At 32.7% G+C, this 24,481-nt stretch overlaps 1 protein-coding gene across 3 annotated transcripts in view; it reads right to left on the reverse strand.

The window, feature by feature from the left end:
- The window catches only part of CSMD3 (CUB and Sushi multiple domains 3), an 891,194-nt gene that overhangs the window by 49,693 nt on the left and 817,020 nt on the right, over nt 1–24,481 (reverse strand). For 2 of the 3 annotated variants that reach the window (XM_045861257.1, XM_045861255.1), the window contains 8 exons: nt 19,971–20,156; nt 18,612–18,806; nt 15,625–15,798; nt 9,472–9,645; nt 6,641–6,814; nt 5,264–5,449; nt 3,126–3,299; nt 459–641 (listed from right to left, as the gene is read on the reverse strand). In XM_045861257.1, the coding sequence (XP_045717213.1) occupies nt 459–641; nt 3,126–3,299; nt 5,264–5,449; nt 6,641–6,814; nt 9,472–9,645; nt 15,625–15,798; nt 18,612–18,806; nt 19,971–20,156 (1,446 nt within the window). The remainder of the gene's footprint in view (nt 1–458; nt 642–3,125; nt 3,300–5,263; nt 5,450–6,640; nt 6,815–9,471; nt 9,646–15,624; nt 15,799–18,611; nt 18,807–19,970; nt 20,157–24,481) is intronic. The other variant, XM_045861256.1, reaches the window with a different exon arrangement.

Here is a 24,481-nt window from a genome sequence, read left to right on the forward strand (position 1 = left end):
AAATTCTAGTTACAAGCAATGCAATCTATAAATAGAAATATCATTTACATTTAGACATCTTTGTATATGTTCTTATTTCTACAAACCTACAAACTAAAACAAGTCTTGAGATGATGTTGATGTAAGAACCTATTTTCCCCCAATAGTGTCTACAATACAGCACTGTGATAAAGAGGAAAAAATAAACCTTTTAAACAAACATTTTAAACTTTTCCAATCCAGATGTTTGCTAAGATGTGAACAATGTTTGTATGTAAATGACCCATGAGAGATATTTTTATAATTAATATTTATCATATAGAGAGTGCTGTCAGTAAAACTGAAATACTGCTGCTTTTATTCCATGGTTGGGTGCAACAAAGAACTGGTAGGAATAATTTCATTAGTACTAACAACTTGAATTTGAATACACATTAAATTCCAGCCATTTCAACATATTCATTTCCATTCGAGCTTACCTTTGCATTCTGGCTGCCTTCCAGTCCAACTGCCATTAGCTAAACATGTTCTTTCTTCTGAGCCATGAAGGATGTAACCAACATCACAAGCAAAACGTACAGAAGTTTGGGTTCTGAAATTGCTTTCCTGTCTGGAACCATGACCGGGGGTACCTGGATCCCCACAGGTACCAGTGGCATCACCTGCAATTCAGTACAGTGCAAGTTAGCTTATTTCAATAACCATTTACTAGGATCATAATTTAGTTTGACATTCTTATAGGCATTGGTTTTATGCATGTTATTTTTAGTGTGAAGTTGATCAGGTAAAATCATAATTCATCTTTCCCATCTGAGTCCAGCCTTAAGAAAAAGCCTAAATGAAAAAGAATATAGTTTCAGAGTGTGGTGTTATTTTTCTTATCAGAGATATTTGGACTTATTAATTAAGGTCATTTTGTTAGTATTTCCAGCAGTTGGTTAATAATGAAGTTATTGGAAAATTTATAAATGACAGTACTATAGGCTTGTATGACAGTGGGTTTACGAAACTAAAGTTAAAAAACTGGATTTGGTAATTTACATGTTTCCTTCTTTGCATTTTCTAATTAATGAATTTTGTTGTTGTTAAATTAGATCAGTAGTGTGCTGGAAAATGTAAGTGTTACAATACAATATTCCCCGAACACTAAAATTTCACGCCCCAATTTTCTCTACCAATGATCACTGCCCCTGGTAAATGAACTGTGTACTTCTTATACCTGAAATATAAAAATAAACTGTAAATAATCAAAGATTAAAAACTCTGACTTAAATTACTAATTAGGATTTTGTTCATGGCTAGGTGTTTACCTTTTTTACTGTTAGGAATTTACTTAGTCCTTTTATCATTTCTTAAATATTTTATTCCACCGAGCCACACCAGTCAGGGCTCATTTCTTAAATATTTCAAATAAAAGTTGCTATAGTGTTAGTATGTATTAAGAAAGAGAAAGAAGAAAAGAAAGGGCGATACCATATTTTTCAGACCATAAGATGCACCTAGGTTTTAGAGGAGGAAAATAGGGAAAACAATTTTTAAAGCAAAAAATGTGGTAAAATATGTAATAACATAAATAACATAATATTTCACCAATGTAAATTTAAACAGAATTCAACAGCAGTGTTAACAACCGTTATTCCTTCAAAATGGGGGTGGTGGTGGTGGTGATGCATTTTATAGTCCGAAAAGATGGTATATAAGTACTGAAAACGCTTTCTCTCTATTTACATACCTTTTTTGACATGCCCTGTGTATTTGGAATTCTTCACACTTTCTCATTTTCATGAGATTTAATATTAATAACCATATAAATTTTAAGATAAGTGTATCACTTGTAAATATCTATGTGCAATTTCTATTTTTGTAATTCAATAAAAGTTTCCCAATACATCAGAATGTATGTGTATAAATGTATGGGATTTTATGCATAAGCAGTTATCTGACAGTTTTTAAAGCCCTATAAAGCTACTTCATAGAGATTAACCACTAGTTACAAGGAGATTATAAAATAAGTAACCACTTAACAACTTTTACTCCTAAAGGGAAGACAATATAAAACAACTCCTCATAAGTTTTTACCATGCTCTCTATAGATGTAAAATCTATAAAGATAAGTGGACAATATATAAATAAAAACACAGGCAGAAAAAGCAGCACCTGTATCTGGTTACTGGGTAAAACAAATAGAATAGGTAGTATCAAATAGGGAGAAGTCACAGATCTAATACTTAAATGACACTTTATTTTATTTTTTTAACATTTTATTTATTTTAGAGAGGGGAAGGGAGGGAAAAAGGAGAGAAACATTGATGTTCAAAAGATACATTGATAGATTGGTTGCCTCTTAAACACACCAGACTGGGGACCTGGCCTGCAACCAGGGCATGTGCCCTGACTGGGAATTGAACCAGCGACATTTTCCTTCACAGGCTGGCACTCAATCCACTGATCCACACCAGCCAGGGCTTAAATGACATTTTAAAGAAAAGCATTAAATGAATCAAAAAAGATTTATCATACATTCACTCTGCGAAAAAAAAATATTGTTTAAAAATAGCCTTAATATTCACTTATTCTAAACTATTAATAACAGAGCAGTGTGGGTTAGAGAGACTCAGAAGGTATATGTTGCCTATTAATAACAAAGAAAGATAGAAAACATAAATATCTTTCATAAAACTTAGTTTAATTTAAAACATTTAAACCTTTATTTTAATGTATACTATTAAGCAACCAATTGTTTAGAAAGTGTGATAGACACGAATTCTAACAGAATATCACCAAAACAACATTGCCCTCTGGGAAAAATTGTATTTGGTAACACCATTTTAATGAACATAAGTACTTTACAGAGTAGCACTCTAAAACCACTTATTTCTTAACATTAGCCACAATACAGTACAAAACATATTATCTGTAATTTACCATCTGCAACATTAGTACTAATATATGCTCTGAATTTATATTGCTTTAAGAAGTATTCCAATAAATGTATAAATAATATTACAGCCTCTCTCAGATTCTTTTTTGTTTAAAAAATATTTGTTTAAAAAAACAAGTATTTTATTTCTTTTGTGCATACATTTCTAATAATAATACTAATAATGTAATTTCCAACAGACACTGTCCAATTTTCCAAGTGGTACCTGAACAATGAGGCTGTGATCCACTCCAGTGGCCATTTAATTGGCAAGTCCTTGATGAATGGCCTAGAAGGACACGCTTTCCTGTGCAGGAATAGTGCACAGTGGACCCAAAGGTGTACTTCTCACCAGACAGGACTGCATTAGGAGGAACTCCAGGGTGTCCACAGTCAATCACTACAATACATAATTATTGAATATAAAATTTTTTTATATCTCCTATCGAACAACCTGTACCAACTTTCTACAAAATAAATCAAAAGTAAATTATCTGTTCAGATACATCCAACCTCAAGAAATCATACATCCCGGTGAAACCTGACTCTTTAAAAAATAAAGTGGAAGTTGCAGCTATGGGAGCAATTCTGTTATCCCACTTACCCCGAGCATGAATTTTAAAGGAAGTCTGTAAGTGAGCATAAATGATTGAGTGAGTGTAAGTCTGCATGTATGGTGGTGGTGAGTGTGTGTTCATACGCATATGTGCATGGGTTTGAAGTACATATGTGCCCAGACAAGGGTGTGCAAGTTGGGGAGAAGAGTATATGTGGATTGGCTAAACAAGGATATAAGATGCCAATGGAATTCAAAATGAGCCCACATAGAAATCAAAAGGGAAGGACTTTGAGGGTAAAATAAAAGGGGTAAGGATGTATCTGTGCCATGTTATCTAATAAGTAGTTTAGAATAATTATATTCCTAGTCATTAATAAATAAATTATGCTGTACAAAGAGAATAATCAGTGGCTTGCTAACCCAAACACTGCTGGCACAGCAGAAGCAGATGCTAATATGTTGTAGAATTTTCTTGATGACCTAGAGGTAGCTGAGGAACTTACTGTGTGCCTGCTTTTAAATGTAACTTGAAAAAATATTGAGCACAATAAGAGTGCGGAGTATTAAATAGCACATAAGAGGACATAAAATTAATAAGTCCATTGAGATCTTAGCACAATACAAGGAGTGCTATATGAAATAAAGAAAGGTAAAAAAGTATATGAGAGGTACAAAAATCTAAAGTTCATGTTTACATGTCCTAGAAAATACTTTCATTTTAATGTTATAGCCACATAAGGGCAAGTAACTAAATTAGTCAAACTACTGGACCAGTGTACAGCAAGAAAGTGAAATACATTTTAAGGAAGCCATAAACAACTGACTTAATGATTTTCATAGAATCTGAAATTTAATAGACATTGCATAAAATTTTAATTTAATGCATGAATAATATTACAAAATTTTCAAAAAATCCTACCACATAAATGTGAAGTGCCTCTAAATAAAACATGATCATAAAAATAATTTTATAATTTAAAATTATGCATAATCAAAAATTACACAATAATTTTTTGACATACTACCCCTTCAATCTGTAAAGTTATTTTTTCTATCATGTCCAAGATTCTCCAACTCTTTGAGAAATGTGGCTATTTTTGAAATAGCTACAACCTATCAACTTACTGAATTCCTAGAATTCATGTTCACTTTCCTATTCTTCACATAATTTTTATTCATTTCTATTTTCTCAACACACATATCAATTACATGTATATCTGCTATTAGTTATCAAATTTATATTCTACAACTCCAACATAAATTTAACTAAATACATTCCCCAAATGTTCACTGACTTGAAAGATGATATATATCAACACACCTATATTCATATGTGTATGTATTGGAAAATGATAAATATTTATGATCAATTAGTTTTAAGCAACACCTTTGTTTAAATCCTCAAGTATTCTGAAGCCCTAGTGGCTGTTTACATGAAGACTAATATTGCCTTAAACGAAATCTGAAATAGCAGTACAGAAGACGATCCAAATAATTGCCCTCAGGGGATGATAATATAGAATATGAAAGATGTCTGCTTTTCATAATCTGTCTGCTCTTTCAAATTTCAAAGTCAAAGAATGATAGAGAGATATAAGGCACATTAATATTAATAAGAATGACATGTAAGCATTGAATTAGTAGAGTATAGGAAAGTGTAGTTTCAAAATGAAACAAAATAAAAAGTCAAATTAAAGTAATATTTAAAAACAAAATCCTTCTGATTAGCTCTAGATATAAGACAACAAACATCCATGTTACTTACGTGGCATTTTCTCAAGGAAGAATTCACATTATCTACTTACTGATACATTCTGGTAGTGGTTTGTCCCACTGTCCATTTGGCTGACATATCAGAACTGAAGATCCAAATAAAAAATATCCAGGATTGCAGTCATAGAACACAACAGTACCATAGGTGAAATTCCCATGTTCTATTTTACTTTCTCTTTTGGAATTGGCTGGAATTCCGGGGTCAGAACAGTTCACCACTAAACAAATGACAAATTTTAAAAGTGTGTTTGAAATAACATACATATATGTATGTAGATTTCTATAAGAAATTTAGAAATTTGTTTCAAAGGTAAATTAAATCAAGCAATAAAATGTGTGTGGTTGAAATATAGAAAAAAGAAAACAATTTTTGCAAAAAATTTTTGAACAATAGCAACTCCATAAGCATTATACTTATTACAGATTTTGAAACTGATTCATTTTAAACTATAGTTAAACCATATAAAATGTAAAGTTTATGATTGTGTTTTATCACATATGAAGTATACCATACTTTATAACATGGAAAAACACCGAAAAAAATCTTTAATTTGTTTCTATGCAGAAAACAACAAACTCCCCATGTAGGGGTCATGGTAATTCAGGCCTCAAACATACTTACCCAAAACATATATTTAAAAATTTTTTATTGTTGTTCAATTACAGATGTCCTCATTCCCTTCCCATACTCTCCCCTGCCCTCCCCACCCCCTGCCTTCCCTTGCCCTCCCCACTCCTACATTCAATCCTCCCCCTCCCTGTTGTCTTTGTGCATGACTCCTTTATACATGTTCCTTGACTTGACCCTTCCCTTTCTTTCCTCCACTTATAGAGAAAATAAATGCTAAAGTTGAGTTTCATTAAATATGGAGCAAACAGTCTTAATGACACTTTTTTCAACCCTCACATGAGGACTTTTCTTCATTTCTTTTTAGAGAGAGAAAAAGAGGACAGGAGAAAGGGAAGGAGAAAGAGAAACACTGATGCAAGAGAGAAGTGTTGGTTGGTTGTCTCCTGTATGCACCTGGACCAGGGACTGAACCCACAACCTAGGTAGGTGACCTGACTGGGAATTGAACCCACAACCTGTAGGTTACGGGTTGACACTCCAACCAGCCGAGGCAGGGTATGATCTTAATGATATTTCATATGCAGACATAAAATAGGAACAAAAAAATAAATACAAACGGTTAATATAAAGCCTGCTGGTGTTAACTTTAAAAAAAAAACAAGTTAAAAATGAGAAAAATTAAAAGCATTGCTAACGAGATGACATCAATATTAAATCTTTTTGTTTTATTAGCTGAAGACTTCCCACTGTTCTGCCCAAACTGTTTCAAATGCGGTCATCTATGTTTCCACAGACACATCGCTACCATGACTGAGCTGGAGGAGTGTGAGGCTCGTACCTTTGCACATGGGTGGGGGGTGGCTCCACTGTCTGTTGGCCTGGCACTGGGCCTTGGTGGGCCCTTGCATAAGATACCCAACATTGCAGGAGAATGTTACCACATCATTAAAGTTGAATCCGTTCCCACTTGTTCTTCCATAAATTGGACTGCCAGGGTGACCGCAGCTGACAGCTAACAGCAGGAAGTGGGGGCAGGGGAAGCACAAAACAGTATTTGGTTATCAGTCATCACATGTGAATTACCCCTAATCATTCCAAACAATGTAGAAAGAAGGGCACCTTTATGTGAAAATATGTCTAAAGTACTTTCACTAATGCAGAGGAATGATTTAGAATGCTGCAAAAATCTAATATAATAGAAATATATTAATAAGTAGACAATTATAATTGTGATAATTTTATGCAAGTGGTACACAGATGTTTACAATTTCATGGTACTTTTCTCTATGTTTTTAAAGAAGAATATTGAATTTTAGGATTCTGGGAATGAATAAAGTTCATATTATTAGTAACAGAAAGAAATTAAAACTGAACTATCTTTTCCACTTGAGAACTGAAAGATACTTGAAAACAGTTTTTTGTATTTAACTTTTTTTACTTATACAATTTTTATAACTAATGATTGATAAGCAAATATGTGTTTGAAAAATAATTTGTGACTATAAAATGTGGACAATAAAAAATAATGCTGTACTAGAATTCTTACTGGTTTATGTTCTTCACAATTGATATCTGATAACTTAGCACAATTTTGTTTGTAAATAATGGTATCGATTAGATGCATATTTAAATTCTTTTAGTGTTACAGTCTATTCCAGATTTTATGTAGTTCTGGCTTTTCCCAAATACTCCATTTCCATGGCACCTGTTTCACCACATAATCTCACTCTATTAATCAGAGCAAGTCTTGTAATAGTTCTTCATAATTGGGCACAATGAAAAACCAGAGTCACTTCCAGTACTTTTGAAATGACCCAAGAGCAATTATTCTTCAGCTGTATTGTTAATGTCAGCCTACTCATTTGGAAATGTAATTGCATAGTATTCTTGTTAAAATGATCAATAAGGAAACCGGTTTTACCCCAAGGGCCAATTTTCATTTATAGTCTCAATTATTCAACAAAAAAATAGCCAAGTGGTATGACTTGGTTATGCTTGAATATAAATGAAAGAAAAAAGATCTAGGGAAGCCCAAGCACACTGTTGCTGTCTCTAAGTCACCAGACATTCTGTGTGTGTGCTCACGGGCATGTGCAGGCTCACATCACCCTTAGTCAAGCAAGTTTAATTGTTACCTATATGCTGCTCTGTCCTATTAAATCTCAACATACAAATGTATTTTCCATGAATCTAGAGTTTCAATAAATTTCTGTTGGTTGAATAAAAATTGACAATGATGTATTTTACACATATGGATATAATTAGTTACAGAATAAATTAAATATTTTTTGTGAATCCACACTATGAGACCAATGTGTTACTAATCTGAAACCTCTAAAATCTGTATTGTATAATCCTAAAATGTTACAATAACAACATATTTTCAGTGTTCATTCTCATTTTCTAATATCACTTTTAATGTAAAGGTCAGTCATTTGTAATACAAATAATTAGGAGGAAAAAAATAAGAAACACATTGATAATTGACTTCAAGTCCAGAAAATGATAGATTATGATATGAAACATGATATACAGCTAAAGATTCGATGGGGTAAGAAAAGTAGAATTATCAATATTCAACTATCTTCTGATTTTAGTAGTATAATGGTCATAATAGATGCACAATGGGCAAATCTATGTCACAGATACAGCAAACGCAAAGCACAGCAGGTATAAAGATTAATAATAAAAATGTACTATTTTAAAATCCCTTTAATTCTTCGTGTCAAGTCCTAGGTAAATTAACTTAAAAGATCAGATAGATATATTTGTTGAACTACTGAGTTATTATATTAAAATAATTTCAAAATTACAAATGGTTACACAATTTTCTGTGAATTTACAAATAGCAGGAAGAATGCTTGAGACATATTTTTAATTAAATTTAATATTTTATAATCTATCATAAAATAGTATAATCTCATTATCTATGTATATATAATCTTGATGTATTTAAGAATGGCATAGATTTTGAGCCACAAAGGGTCCATAATGATAAATACTTTTAATCATTTACTTTATATATAAGGTAATTAGGGCCTAGAGAGATTAAAAGACTTTCATTAGCTCACCTAATTAGCACTGAAACTGAAATGAGAACAACGGTTCTACATGTCATGTCAGATGACTGTCCCCACACTAATTGTACTCCATGAATATCTGATTTTTATATGACACTATACTATCATAATTATTAGTAAAAAATGTATCCAAAGTATATTCTGCTATAAAAAGTTACACAGTATTACATTACAGCAATACTGACACTACTACAACACAGTGGTCTGAAGATAAAATCCTCGTAACTAAAATTTGTCAAGAATGCATCTTGATACAAATATGTTTGTAAATATTATATAGACCTACTAAATACTAGAATAGTTCAATTTAATTTTTGTCTTTATAATAAAACATAAATAATAGACACTTTCTTCCACTTTCAAAGTAGATGGCTTTATATACCTCTGAACACACCCTGTTTTAAAGAGTAGGACATAGCAATATTAAAATGACTTTTGAGAATTTAGTTTATGTCTTTGTCCTTAAAAAATATATGAATATATATTTACATATACATGTGTGTAAACTTATATATCTTACGTAAGAATACTATTACTGGTAATTGCACGAGAACAGAGGTTTCTGATTACTTCTGCCATGCTTACTTACGCACACAGGATGGGAGCTGACCGGACCAATTGTGATCCTGTTGACAAATTCTCACTGAAGAACCAATCAATCGGAAACCAGGATTACACTGATAAACAACGGTGTCTCTGTATCCATAATTTTCTCCAATGACTTGACCATTCACAATGAGTTCTGGAATTCCACAGTGACCCGCTGAAATGGGTCAGAAAATAATATTTTTAATACTGTGATCTACATTTATTTTATTTGTGTATGTCTGTACATGTGTAATATTACTAAACCTTTAAAACTGACTTAGAAGCATGCCACAGACAATGCAAATGTGATTACATGGCATAAGCGACTGAGTAAAAATGCCAAGTATTAGGGAATTTAAAAAAGAGGCACCTCTAGTAACACTTGCATCTAGTAGAAATTAGAATTTCAGCCTGTATAAAAATGAAAATATAATATTGAACTTTAAGAGATTCAGATAAAGCAGTGCATGGTGGGGAAATTTATAGCATTAAATGCTTTACTAGAAAGGAAGATATATAATTAAAGACCTAAGATTGAACTTTAAGAAGAGGAAAAAATGGAGCAAAATAAAAAAGAAAAGAAAGCCAAAGTAAGTAGATGAAACACTATATTAAAGTTAGTGAAAAAAATCAAGAGAAAAATAGAAAGACTAATAGAAAATATCATCTAAACAAAAAATTCTTTAAGAACAGCAACTAAATTGTGAAACTCCTATCTAATCCTATCAGCACAAAGTAAGAGAGAACAAAATTACCAATAACAGGAATGAGTGAAGTAATATCTACATAAACTTACAGAAAATCATAAAAAAATATAAAGAACAGTTTTATGCCAATACATTTAAGAGTTCAGAAGACAAAGTCTTGGAAAATAACATTATACCAAAATAAACAGAAAAATAGAAAATTTTAATAGTCCTTTATCTATTTAAAGTATCTATATTAAAACCTTTTCCACACACACAAAAAAAGTGTCCAGCTCAGAGGCTGTCACTGGTAACATTCAATGAAACATTGAATAATAATAAAAAAAATCTTACACACACACTTTAAGAAAGAACCATTTCCTAACTTGTTTTATGAGGTAATCACAGCCACAATAGTAATCCTGAAAAAGACACAGGAAAGAAGCAGTGCCCTTTATGAACATACCAAATGCTAAACCCCTTAAAAAATTTCAGAAAATCAGTCCAGAAACATATGTAAATAATAATACATCATATCTGGGGTTTATCCAGAAACTAACAGTTGTTTTAAAAAAGATGGAAAATCAACTACTGTAACTTATCATATTGATAAAGAAGAAAATAATACACGTACAATTACTTCAATAAATGAATAAAAAGCATTTGGTAAAACTCAATGCTCACAGGTGATTGAAACTAACAGCAAATCAGGTGTTTAAGAAAAATTTTCAACCCAGTGAAGACATCTGTGATATTGTGACTTATAATAAGAAATATACATTTAGTATTGGTTTCTTTTTCTTTCTTTAACAGAGCTCCTAAAACCCTTGGAATTACCTGAATGTTGAGAGAAACTAAGGTATCTTTTGTTATGCTAACTAGGTGACTTTCTGACCTCACCCGAGGGTAGGGGCTGGTTGCCAGTGGAGTCAACTAGGTGATTAGAGGATTTAAAATTTCAGCCTCACCCCTTTAGCCTCCAGGGAGGGGAGAGGGGCTAGAGGCTGAATTAATCACCAATGGCCAGTAATTTAATCCACGATGCCTTTGCAACAAGGCCTCCATAAAAAGCTAAAAAGACAAGGTTCCTAGAGCTTCCTTCCCAGGTTGTGAAGAGTAGGGATTCTGACAGAGTGGTGAGCTCAGAGAGCAAGGAAGCTCCCAGCCTTTCCCTCACATTTTGCCCTCTGGATCTCCTCCAACTGGCTGTTCCTGAGTTACCATATTTTGCCGTGTACAATATATACTTTTTTGCCCAAATTTTTGAGGGAAAATAAGGATGTGCGTTGTACACAGGAATTAGTACTAACATGTGGGTACACATTATACATGGGAGTGCATTATACACGGCGAAATACAGTATATCTTTTTGAAAAAACACATACTATCCTAATCAAGTAGTAATTATAGAATAGGTGGTACTAACAGACTCCTAGAAAACTCACGTATTAACAGCTTTCTTATGAGTAATGTGTAGGTATCAGCAGTTGCAGTCCCTGCCTGAGCAAGGAACACAGGACCCTGCCCACAAGAACTGGACAAATGTCAGGAATTCCTATCAAAACTCGCAGAAACATTGCCTGCAGGTCCTGCTCCTGAACGTGGGCAGTGAAACTGTAGGTAGAGCCATGGGGCTAGATCATGACACACACAGGAGATAACTCTGAGACCACCCCAGAGCAGAGCTGGGAAACTGCACATTGCCAGAAATTCCTTAGCCTCCCGCTTCCCAGGGTTCCTCCATGAACACAGCCGGGATGTCTGAGCTGCTATGAAGGTTTTGCAGGCATGAGCCTGCCATGTTCTCAGGCTGTCAACTCCTGAAGAAACCCCTGGCCTTCTCAACCATAACCTGCCTCACGAATTTGGCTTTGATGATGGTGGGCAGCTGGACCTCTGGGTCATTTTCCCAGTTTCACTTTTGTAACAAACTCGTGAGCTAATAAGTAAAATGTTTCTCTTAGTTCTGTGAGCCTCTTTAGCAAAGTAATCAAACCCAGTAACGAAGTCACTGGAATTGCCAAACTTAGCCAGTTTTTCAGAATCACAGGTAACTAACTACCAGGGCTTGTGACTGGGGACAATCCTGTCAGAGTGAACACTTAACTTACAGAATCTGATGGTATCCCCAGGTAGATAGTGCCAAAATAGAGTTGAACTGGAGGACACCCAGCTGGTGTCTAGAGCATTGCTTGTTTTGGGAAATTGTGTGTCGAGCACCCAAAGACATCTAAGAGAAACCTCCAGCTAACATCATATATATGGATGAAATGTTGAATTCTTTACTCATGATACACTGAGAAAGACAAGGTTGTCTGCTTTTAGCAGTTCTACTTAACATTGTTTGGTTAGCTCTATCCCGTGTGAGACAGGGAAAGCATAAACCTGAGAAATAAGAAATTAAAACAGCTCTATGCTCAGGTGATACATATACAGAAAATCCTACTTTAAGTAAATCCTAAAACTAATGAGTAAATTTAGCAAAGTTGCAGGATACTAGGTAAATGTTTTAAATAGTAGTGTTTTTATGTACTACTGAATAGCAGTAAAAAATTGGGAAATATAGTTAAAGATGAACAATTTTGCTTACAGTAGAAATACATTGAATGTTTTGAGGAATAAATTTAGCAACAGACATACATGATCTCTATGCTAAAAATAGAAAATACTGCTACTGAAAAAAAAATTAAAGAAGAGCAAAATAAAGAAATAAATATAGTAAATATACTGTGTCCATAAACTGGAAGGTTCAACATTGTTAGATGCCAATTTTCCACAGTGACCTATAGATTCTGATCATTAGTTAACAGGCCTTTTAAAAATAAAAATCAATAATCTAATTATAAAAGTTTTATAGAACTATAGAGGAATTAAAGTATCCAAAGTTGTCTTGAAAAAATAAGACCAAGTTTGGAGAACTAACATACAAAATTTTAAGACATAAAATACATTTTATGAATAGTTTCAAATATCTTTATGGGAACAAAAAAACAAAACAAAACAAAACACCTTGACTTTACTCTGCAATACTTACAACCACAACTTAAAAATAAGTCACAGATACAAAAGCAAAACCAAAACTGCAAACTTTCTAGAGGAACACATAAAAGAAAATCTTTGTGACCTATGGCTGAGCAAAGGTTTCTCAAAATCAGCTACACAAAGTAGTAACCACACAGTGAAAAAAAAATATAAGATAAACTATCAAAATTGAAAATTTCTGCATATCAAAAGACACCATTCTGGAATGTCTACACAAAATATTCAGAAAGCACATAGACCTGGCAACCAGAATTTACAGAGAACTCCCACATTTCATAATAGAAAACAATTCAATATAAACGATACTTTTACAATGAAAATTTACAAATGTCCAGTAAGCCCAAGAAGCTGTAGTACATAAGTAGTTATCAAAATAATGCAAATTAAAATCTTATAACTTTATACACCCAACAGAATGAATAAAATTAAAAAAAAACTGACTATATCACATGCTGGAGAAATTGTGAGACCACTAGAACTCTACCAGGAAATTTACTCCTGATTATTAAAGAGAAATAAATGCATATGCACATGACAAGAGTTTTACATGAACATTCATAGCAGCTTTAGTTAAAACAGCCCCAAACTGGACAGATCTCAGGTGTCCAGCAACAGGGGGAAGGCTAAGTGTGGCAAATTCACACAACGGAATTCTACTCAGTGATTAAAAAAAAAAATGCTGATACACACATTAACATAGATGAAAGAGAATGAAAGTAGCCTTAAACAAAGAGGTACCATTCCAAGCCAAAGGTGTCTGGAGCTCTAAAGACACGTTGTTTTCCAACATTAGAAGAATGACTGGGCTACGTGAATCCATAAGGTCACTTGAAGCTTAAGATGCTAGGATTTGCTTGTTTGACAACTGCACTGTCCTCCTACCAACATCCTTTCAAATTCACGTCTGATGTCAGCTAAGTCCTCTGCAATGGAGGATGACACTGCTCTCACAGACTGAGAGGCAATGTGTTCTCATAAATATTTTGTTATGTCGGGTCTCTTCGGAGAACAGAATTGGGATTCTAAATAGCTGAATAAAACCATCCTCTCTATACATAATTTTCAACAAGCAACATACAATAACAGTCCATAAGGGCAAAGAACCATAAAATATAATATTTTGATTTTAGTTTGCATATACATTTTCAAAACTGCAAGTAAACTAAGTAATCTGTAATTAAAATCAGTATTACCAAATTCAGTTTAGGAATTACTAGAAAACCTTTTTATTTGCTTATTTAACCCTATATTAACATAGAAAGATTTAATTTATTTACTATTTTCTTTTTATACAGTAGTCTAATAGCACATTTAAATGTATGTGCTCTTACAGAGAAACAATTGTTGCTATTTCCAAGTACACCAATTAACAGATATGACTGAAGTTGTTAAAAAAATATAATTTTACCAAAACTTCTAACAAAATCTTTTAGGCTTCAAATCACCATTGCATTACCATGAATATTTTCAAGTTAATTAACAAAACAACATGCATTTAAATTGCTAGAGTATAGAATTTTCTGCAATGTGTCACATTGTAAACAGTAAAACTTCACAAACTACTGTACACATTTATCATTACCCTGTTCATAATAATCAGCAATTTTGAGTTGGTAAACACAATGATTATGCCTGTTCCCAAAAGACAAGTGAATAATTAGAACAATTTTTATTATACCTAACTCAGTACTGGCTGTCACACCTTGATATCACTGAAGAGAAAAGTAAGGCATAAATCATACCAGTTTCTTCATATTGAAAAGATACTGACATCTTTGCAAAAGGAGATAAAGCATAAATCATAATATTATTTTAATCATAAAAGAGGAGGTGTTAGGAGAAATAGCTAATTCAGTTTTTTTTTACTGCACAATTATTTTTAAATATTAAATTCAAAGAGCCCCAAAGAGAAAAAAAAAGTGCTTTTGCCCTAAAACCAGGTTGGCAAACATATATTTTTAAAGTTTTAGTAGAAAGTAATGTTACACATGTTGAAATTGTGAAACAAAAAGGGAGGAGAATTTTTAAATGTGGAAATCATTTCTCTTCTTTGGTTATTACCTTAAACAAATAGGTGAAGGAAGAACTGACTGTGGTTTAGAATGAATTAATTGCTACAGCAATTAATCCAGCTGAGTGTGCAGATACACATCTTTCAGCCATTAGTTTTCACCTTTTTACTTTCACCATGCCTGGAAGACAATGTGTCACTCCTTAATGACGTGAGTTTCATTTGCCATAGTTGACTATTACAGTTATTTGTTAAATAACTTTCTACCATGAAACATTTGTAAATTAAATATTTCCTAGTGTGAACCCTTACTGAGCAAATAAAAGTTGTTCCCTCATATTATGAAAAAAATGACTGCATCTTTTCCAGAGGGGAGGAAAAAAAAGGTTGGTTAAAATGATTTAAAGATCCTTACCTAGACATTTGGTTTCGGACCCACTCCAAAGACCAGAAGAGAGGCATTCTCGCACGGCGGAGCCCACGAGAATGAATCCCGAGTCACAGGTAAAGATGGCAGTGGAGCCGTAGGAAGTCTGGGTTCCAATCTTATTTCCATTTGGAGGTGTAGGTAGTTCTCCACAGGAAATAACTTCAAATCAGTGAAAAAGTTAAAACTGTTAGATACATAGTCAATATACACGGGTAACAAAACCATGCTTTTCACATTCTGAGTTTCCTTTGACTGGACATATTTACGTTGAAACTGACATCTGTAAACCATGTTTGAAAGAGTGTGAAAACATAGAGAAAATATGTGACATCACTTAAAATGTATCCCTTTTCAGTTCCAATAAAATCTAAGTTAGAGTGCCATGTGATGAAGCTACTGTAGTTGTGTTTTTGGCTTAGCCAACCTGGTTACTCAGCAAATTGTAGAGGAGAAAAAAAAAATCAAAAGATTAAAGGGAAGCTAAGTCATTAGCCCAAAATCTTTCTCTGACTTATCAAGTGACACTGGGCAATCCCTTGACAAACCTGAGACAAAGTTTCTTCATCATCTAAACAATGCTAAGACAGTGATTATAACTACTTTTTTTTGATGACCCTACTATTCAACAAGAATACTTCACATGTGAAATATTTGGTTCTCACAAGAACCGTTAGATAAAGTTACAATTCACATTTTGTTTGTAGGCTTTAAAATGGAAAAGGGCAGATTAACTGACTTTCTAGGTCTTTCAGAACCCAGATCTTATGACTCTTCTATATTTAAAGATGACAAATGAATTCTCTTTCTAGGAAAAAGAAAATAATGGATCATGTTTATTGAGTCTTTATTTGGTACCAGGCACTATTACTAGTGTTTTTACTTATGTGATTCTCCAAAGAACCCTGAGGGAGATGCAACCATTATCAGAATTATATACACTAGGATGTGGGCACAACAATTTAAGTAATAAGATTATTCAGCCTGTAAGTAGATAATCAAAATTAAACCCAGTAGTTGAACTTCAAATCCAATACCTAACCGTCAACCCATAATGCATTATCCTGGCTCCAGCTCTGCTTTCAGGTCAAGCCTTTAGATGGCCATTAGATAGACAAATAGAAAGTCTGAGAACTTTAAATTGTTACACATAAAACTGAAAATGAACTGACTGTTTTGAACTAATCCCCAAATAATCCTTTAAGGTAGCTATACTATTTATTAATATTAACAGCATTAATATATATTATTTGAATTTAAATGATGAGCAAATGGAGGACCAGAAAAATTACTATTTTTCTATTTCTCAGTAAATTGCAATCATTAGATTCCTTGTTGCTCCCCATTCTTAGCTTTTGGCAGGGACCTGATCTTACAGACCAAGTAAACCCTTCTGCACGATAGAGGACGGAGCACAAAGAAACCAGACAAACATTTGTTGAATGTCTCATTAATGTTTTTGTTGGAGAGAGTTTTTATTACCTCTTTGAAATATCTCTATGTTACAGGCCTTTTTAATGAAATTATATTAAAAAAAAACACAATAAAGGTGGAGGCAGAGAAAGATCCTGGGAGAAAACCCTAAGGAACAGGGCAAAAAGTTATGAATACAGGTGCATATTTTTTTTAAAGATTTTATTTACTTATTTTTAGAGAGGGAAGGGAGAGAGATATATATAGAGAGAGAAATGTCAATGTGTGGTTGCTGGGGGTTATGGCCTGCAACCCAGGCATGTACCCTAGCTGGGAATAGAACCTGGGACACTTTGGTTCCCAGCCCGCGCTCAATCCACTGAGCTATGCCAGCCAGGGCTACAGGTGCATATTTTTAGAATATCCACTATAATTTAAATACCTATATTTGAGATTTTAATTCATCAATATGATTATCTTATAAAAAGGACAACTCAAAATTTTATGTTTACATGGAGATTAAGAAAGTAAATTACAAAACAGAAATTAATTATTAGAATAAAACTTGGTAACTGTGTACTTACTACACAGATAGTTGTCTGCTGTATTAAACTTCTTATTTATCATTAGATTTCTGATTCCTTTTTTAGTGTGTGTATATACTATATATAGTATTTTAGTGTGTGTATTTACTATATATATATATAGTAAATGTCTATGCCACAGATAGCTTAGAGTTGTGTTGGACACAAAATAAAAGGATGAATTTTCAGCCTATTTCCTGGCACTAAGTAAACACTGAATAAATGTAGTCAAGGAAGTTCAAAGTGAGTTCAATAAATTTCATCTGAATATCCTGTGTTCTGTTAGTTTATCTACATTAGACGTTGGCCATTTATATTATAAGAATGCATGGAAATAGAAAGGCAATATATTCAATTTGATTCAATAAATATTTATTGAGCTCCTGTGGCGAATCAAATTCTAGCTGATATTTTTCAACATATCATACCATTAAATCTTTATAATAACTATGAGATGGGCATTTATCATAATTTTATAGTTTAAAATATTTGAATTAAAAGGAATAAACACCTTATAACATAGTGGTTAGAAGACAAGGGTGTAGTCAAACTGCCTGGACTGAGTTCCATTTCTCCACCATTTATCTGTGACATGTAAAATAATGCAATCCCTTTGATAAGATGAATATAATAATATCAACTAATCTGTAGTATGGGAACTAAGGCATAAATAAAATAGTATATGAAAAGGGCTAAAAGTGGAGCTGGCATAGTGGAAGTATGCAACAGCATTTTCTAGTTGTAGTAAATGACATACCGAGAATTCCAATACAGGTTTCTGAAGCCAAAGCCTGTGCTTTCTGCATAAGCAGTTACTAATGCAAAATAAGTTAGAAAATTTTAAAATTTAATGAGAATAAATAATCTTTTAAGTAATATCATGTCATTATTGCTCAGTGTGCTTGGACACTGGGAAGTGACCAAGCAAGCACTCACCCAAGGTAGCTTATGAAATAAATTAGCAAAGTGGATACTTACTCTGGCAATATGGCCTTTCATTTCTCCAACTCCAGGTGCCATTGGGAAGGCATTCAATAGAAGCAGGACCTAGTCCATGGTAACCAGGGTCACAGCTGAACACTACCTTGGTTTTGTATTCATAATGGGAACCATTCACAATTCTCCATCTTCCATGTTCCAAGGTAAAGGAATTGATGCTTGGACATGTAACAACTACACAGACGCCAAGAACATAAATGAGAATAAGTCAGTTTGTCTATTCTACCTCCTAATTGTATCTCAGGTCTATTCCCTCCTTTACATCATGGCTGCCTTAATTCATTCACTATTGTGCCATGCAAGGTCCTTTAACATTTGTTTTTATTTCTTTTCCTTGTGATCTTTTCCTCTGCTCTATGGCATTGCTGGGAGTTGAACATGCCTTGTTATTTCATACTTCAAAGTCTTTGTACAGGTTTATTGAGGTATAATTGACAGAATGCAGAAAAAGGGAACCCTTGTATAAATTGGTGAGAATTTAAACTGGTACAGCCATTACAGAATGCATACATACAGCTAGTATAGAGGTTCCTCAAAAAATTAAAAACAGAGCTACTGTATGATTCAGCTACTCCCCCCCCACCCACCCCACCAGTATATATCCAAAGGAAATGAAATCAGGGTCTCTAAGAGGTGTCTGCACTCCACGATCATTGCAACATTAGTCATGACAATAGGAAAAGCCCATTCTCTTCCTTCTTCATAAGTTTTGGAAGGGCTATATTTTAAGGAAATTTGTTTTATTAGAAGGGTCTTTTAATGCAAGCATTGTGATATAAACTTGGGCTAATTCAAAACTTGCTCAACATAAGCATTGTTAGACACCTATGTTAAGACTGCAAATAACTTAACAAGACTCACTTTAAATTAAATCACAGCTCAATTAAAATGTTAGTACCAAATTTTTAAAAACCATTGAAACACAGAGAAATAGTGAAGCCTTTATTAGAATTATAGTCTCAACATTATATAATATTCATTTACCTTTTAATGTTGCAATGACAGCAATGGGAAATATTCTAAATGTAAGTAACCCAAAGAATACTGACAAAATCAGAAGTTATGGATCATCTTGGCAGCATAATTTTTTATTATAAAACTCAGGACCAATGTATTGAAACATAATTTATTAATGAAAACTTTAAAAATTTTTCAAGGGCCTTTACTTTAAAACACAGATTGATCAATGAATGATGAAATAAATGAAGCATTATTATGTAAGACAGCTAAATTAACTTTTCCTCTTAGACATCACACTTCATTTAAACATTACATAAATTCCAAATCATGTAAGATGCCAATAGAAACACAATGACAAACTTTCCTTAACGCACATACCAACACAGCGTGGGGTCTTGTTGTGGTTGCTCCACGTTCCATCTGATTGACATACGGCAGTGGTGAGTTCTTTAGACGACAACCTATATCCGTCATGACAAAAATAGGTGACTCGGGTGCCTACCAAGTAGTCTGTTGTGAGTATTCCTCCATTGGTTGGAGCTTTAGGAATCCCACAGGAAATTGCTAGAATAAATACATAGATACAAAATTATAGAAACAGGAATACAATCAATGTTCTAAGTCTTTTAAACTGTAAAGCATGTAAAGCTATTTGGGATTTTATTAAACCCTGAAACAATATCAGAATACCTCCTAAAAATCCTTTTCTGAACCAAAAACTTTTTGAATAATGTATTTTAAACCCCTATGACTGTGTTTTTTTATTTGGTGAATCCATACATAGTTAACCTTTGTTTCTAGTTTCTGACTTATTTTCTTGTCACCATGTGCATGGTTATCAGCTATCATATAGATTATATGAGAATGCAAGTAAGGTAAATATATAAAGCGTATATATAGGGCTTACCAATGACTATATCACCACATAGCAAGTTTGGTCCATTCAACATAACAGGTAATTATTAAATACTATAAAGGGAGTGGTAACCAGTAGTAAATAGGACTCTGGCTAGGAATAAAACAAATAAATTTATTTGAGCTGGAAGCTGGTTCGTCTTTGTCTTAGGACCAGCCACATTCTACATGCTTGGATGCATCCATGAAATGTCATGAGTAGGGGCGTGTTTAACAAATATAAGGCCAGGACTTATTGTCTTAAAAACTAGTTTTAGGCTTCCTGTATTTCATTAATGTGTCATAAGTGTCTTCATTTTCATAAACAACAAATATGATTTAGGTGAAAATTAGTTTTATCATAATCATAATGTGACAATTACAGTTCAACTTTTATATTTAAATAGATTATGTATATAGGATATTTTTACATCTTATTAATTCCAATGACTATACAGACATCTCCTAAGATCATTTGGCATCCTTCTCTGCTCTACAAGTACACAATTTGCGTCTCAAAAAGAACAAGAGCGTAAGTATTCAAAGAATACATTTGGCAGCTATGCTCTAAAGACAGTGAGATTATCTGTATCTTTTATATCATATTCAAATATGTGTAAATATTTATACATCTCTGCAGCAAAAAATTAGAATATAAGTATAGCCACAGGACCAGTGAAGTTATTATGTAATATTTGGTATATGTACTATATGTATATTACTGATTCAAAATCAGAAAATGTCTGAATCTTGAAATATCTAGTATTATATGTTTCAGAAAAATTCTAGATTTGCAACTATATATATTTTTCTCATATCAAAAGAAATAAAGAACAGAAAGACATGAGCTGAGTTTCAATGTTTACAAATGCCGTATTCCATTTACCTGTCTCCAATTTCAACCTAAAATTGCTTCTACTTTTAAAATCTATCAGTAAGTTGTTTAATTTTAATTAATCCATATGAATTAAATATAAAGTAAAAAATTTTAGTGAAATCTATATGAAATTCTTACCATTTAAACTTCTGTAATTTGATAGCCTACATATTATGAACAGAAAAGCAGTAATACTGGCTAAATAAATTGTATAAGCAATCTCATGTAATTATGTTATTATCCTTAATATCCAATTACAGACGTTCTAAAATAATAGTGTTATAAATGTAAATAGTTTCCTGATGTCTGTTAAAGAAATGTTTGTATTTCCATTTAGGACTTCTGGGAATTTCAAAAACCAAAGATGGTATATTGCTTGATCTTTTAACAATTAACTCTACATTGTTGGAGTAGTATAGGTTGAATTTATATCAAAGTCAAAAGACAATATAGGTTAATAGTATAGACAATAATAGTATAGGTTCCACATATGTGGTTAATGCAAAATAGCTATATTTTAGAACTGGAAAAACCATCACTGAATGGTTGACAAAGAGGTTTCTCTACAGAACTCTCAAAATAAAGCAAAAATTAAAAGTTAGGCAGGGAGTACACAGTGACAGTTTCTACATAATACTGTGTAATACTCAATTGTATAGATGGATGAAATGGTTCAGTTCCTGAAACGTGTGGGGGTAATCAGTGAATGGCTATTTGGTGTGTCCACAAAGAAACGAAACACCAAACCAAATCCAAATAGAGGTAGTAAACTAAATTTTTTTTCTTTAAATATGCTCACATTGTTGCTCAAGTAAATATATGTACAAGGAGACTGAAGAGATAGAATAAGGATAGAGAATGTAAAAAAAATGGAACAAAACAAAAATTTACATTATGTGAATAGCTCTTTCCAGTGACATTTCAGCATTTTACTTTAAACATCTGTCTAAACACAGATAGGTCACATACAACAAACATTTTTAGAAAACAATCTATCAAAATTGTTCAATGGTAGGGGTAAAGACAGTCCCTTCCAGTAAATATTGTTGGGAAAAGTGGACAGATACATGTAAAAAATGAAAATAGACCACTTTCTTATACCATATACAGGAATAAACTCAAAATGGAGTAAAGACTTAAATATAAGAGCTGAAACCATAAAACATCTAGAAGAAACCATACACAGTCAATTCTTTGACAATTTACTCTTAAGTAATTTTTTTTGGATGGAACTTCTAGGGCAAGGGGAACAAATGAAAAATAAATGGGCTGACAGTAAACTATAAGGTTTTTTGCACAGCAAAGGACACCATCAACAAAATAAAAAGACAACCTACAATACTGGAGAAGATATTTGCCAATGGCATATCTGATAAGAGGTTAATATATGAAATAAAAAAGCTCACATATTTACACTAAAAATAATCCAATTAAAAATGGGCTGAGGACCTGAATAGATATTTCTCCAGAGGCCAACAGATATGCGAAAAGCTGTTTAATGTCATTAATCATTAGAGAACTACAAACTGAAATCATAAAAAGATATCACCTCACACCTGTCAGAATGGCTATCATCAATAAATCAACAAACAAGTGTAGGCAAAAATGTGGGAAAAAGGGAACCCTAGTGCAATGTTAGTGGGAATGCAGACTGGTACAGCCACTGTGGGAAACAGTATGGAATTTTCTCAAAGAATTAAAAATGAAACTGTCTTATGACCCAGCAATTTCACTTATGGATATTTATTCAAATAAATCAAAATATTCCTTCAGAAAGATATATGCATCCCTGTGTTCACTGCAGCATTATATCTGATAGTCAAGGTATGGAAACAACATAAATGTCCATCAATGGATGACTAGATAAAGAGGAGGTGGTTCATACATATAAGGCAATGTTACTGGGCCATAAAAAGAATGAACTCTTACCATTTGCAACAACATGGATAGACCTAGAACTATAGATAGCACTTAGTGCTATACTAAGAACTATGGATAGACTTAGTGCTATACTAAGTGAAGTAAATCAGAGAGAGAAAGACAAATAACATGATTTTACTTATATTTGCACTCGGAAAAAAGTAAGCAAACAAAACAGACTCATACATATAGAGAACAAAATGATGGTTGCTAGAAGGAGAGGTTTGGGGGACTGGGTGAAACAGGTGAGGGGATTAAGAAGAACAGATTGGTAGTTGCAGAATAGTTATGGGGATATAAAGTACAGCATAAGGATTACGGTCAATAATATTATACAGTAATAACTATGTATGGTGTCAGACTTGTCAAGGAGGAACGCTCCATGAGCTATATAACTGTCTAACCACTATGCGGTACGCCCGAAACTAATAAAATACTGAACTCAACCTTAACTAAAAACAATGAAAATTAAAAAAATAAGTAATATTGTCCAATGGTAATAAAAGTTCCACTTTGGAATGACTGCTTGAATTACAAGTATTTCATTGCATTTCAATTTACCTATTCTAATTGTAAAACAATTTTAAATCAATTAAAAAATATGATTCCATATGTAAATGTTATATTATATACAAAAAAATAATGAAATTTTAGAGCTGACTACCTAGCAATTTCAAAGTTTCAGAAATTGCAGGATATATTTTATTTTAGCCAACAGTTAATTATTTCCCTAAAGATTCCTAATGATTATTATATATTAATATACATTTACTGCACATAATAAATATACATATTAAATATATAAATAATTCTTATATAATAAAATGGAATAGTTAAAAATTCAGAGCATTTTAATATTTATTTAAAATGTATGACATAGCGGTAATTATACATACATATATTTGAGATTCCCACAATTATAAAATTATGAGATCAAAGATTTTTTTCCCAAACAAGTTCTTAGAAATTATTTAATACTAAGAATAGGTAAATACATCTGCTACTCATGGCTCAAAAGAAAGCAGAGGTTTCTATATTTATTAAAACATATGTATTCTACATGAAGTGGGCACCCTCAGTGTTTGCGACCTAGTAAGGTCATGATACTTCCCACAATTCTAATAAGTGGTTAATGTTTCCTGCATCACTAGAACAAGGAAACAATAGTTCTTTCATTTCTCATTTATTTACACATGTC

The sequence above is a fragment of the Phyllostomus hastatus genome, unplaced genomic scaffold, assembly GCF_019186645.2.
Source record: "Phyllostomus hastatus isolate PE091 unplaced genomic scaffold, TTU_PhHast_1.1 phas_scaffold_21, whole genome shotgun sequence".
NCBI lineage: Eukaryota > Metazoa > Chordata > Mammalia > Chiroptera > Phyllostomidae > Phyllostomus > Phyllostomus hastatus.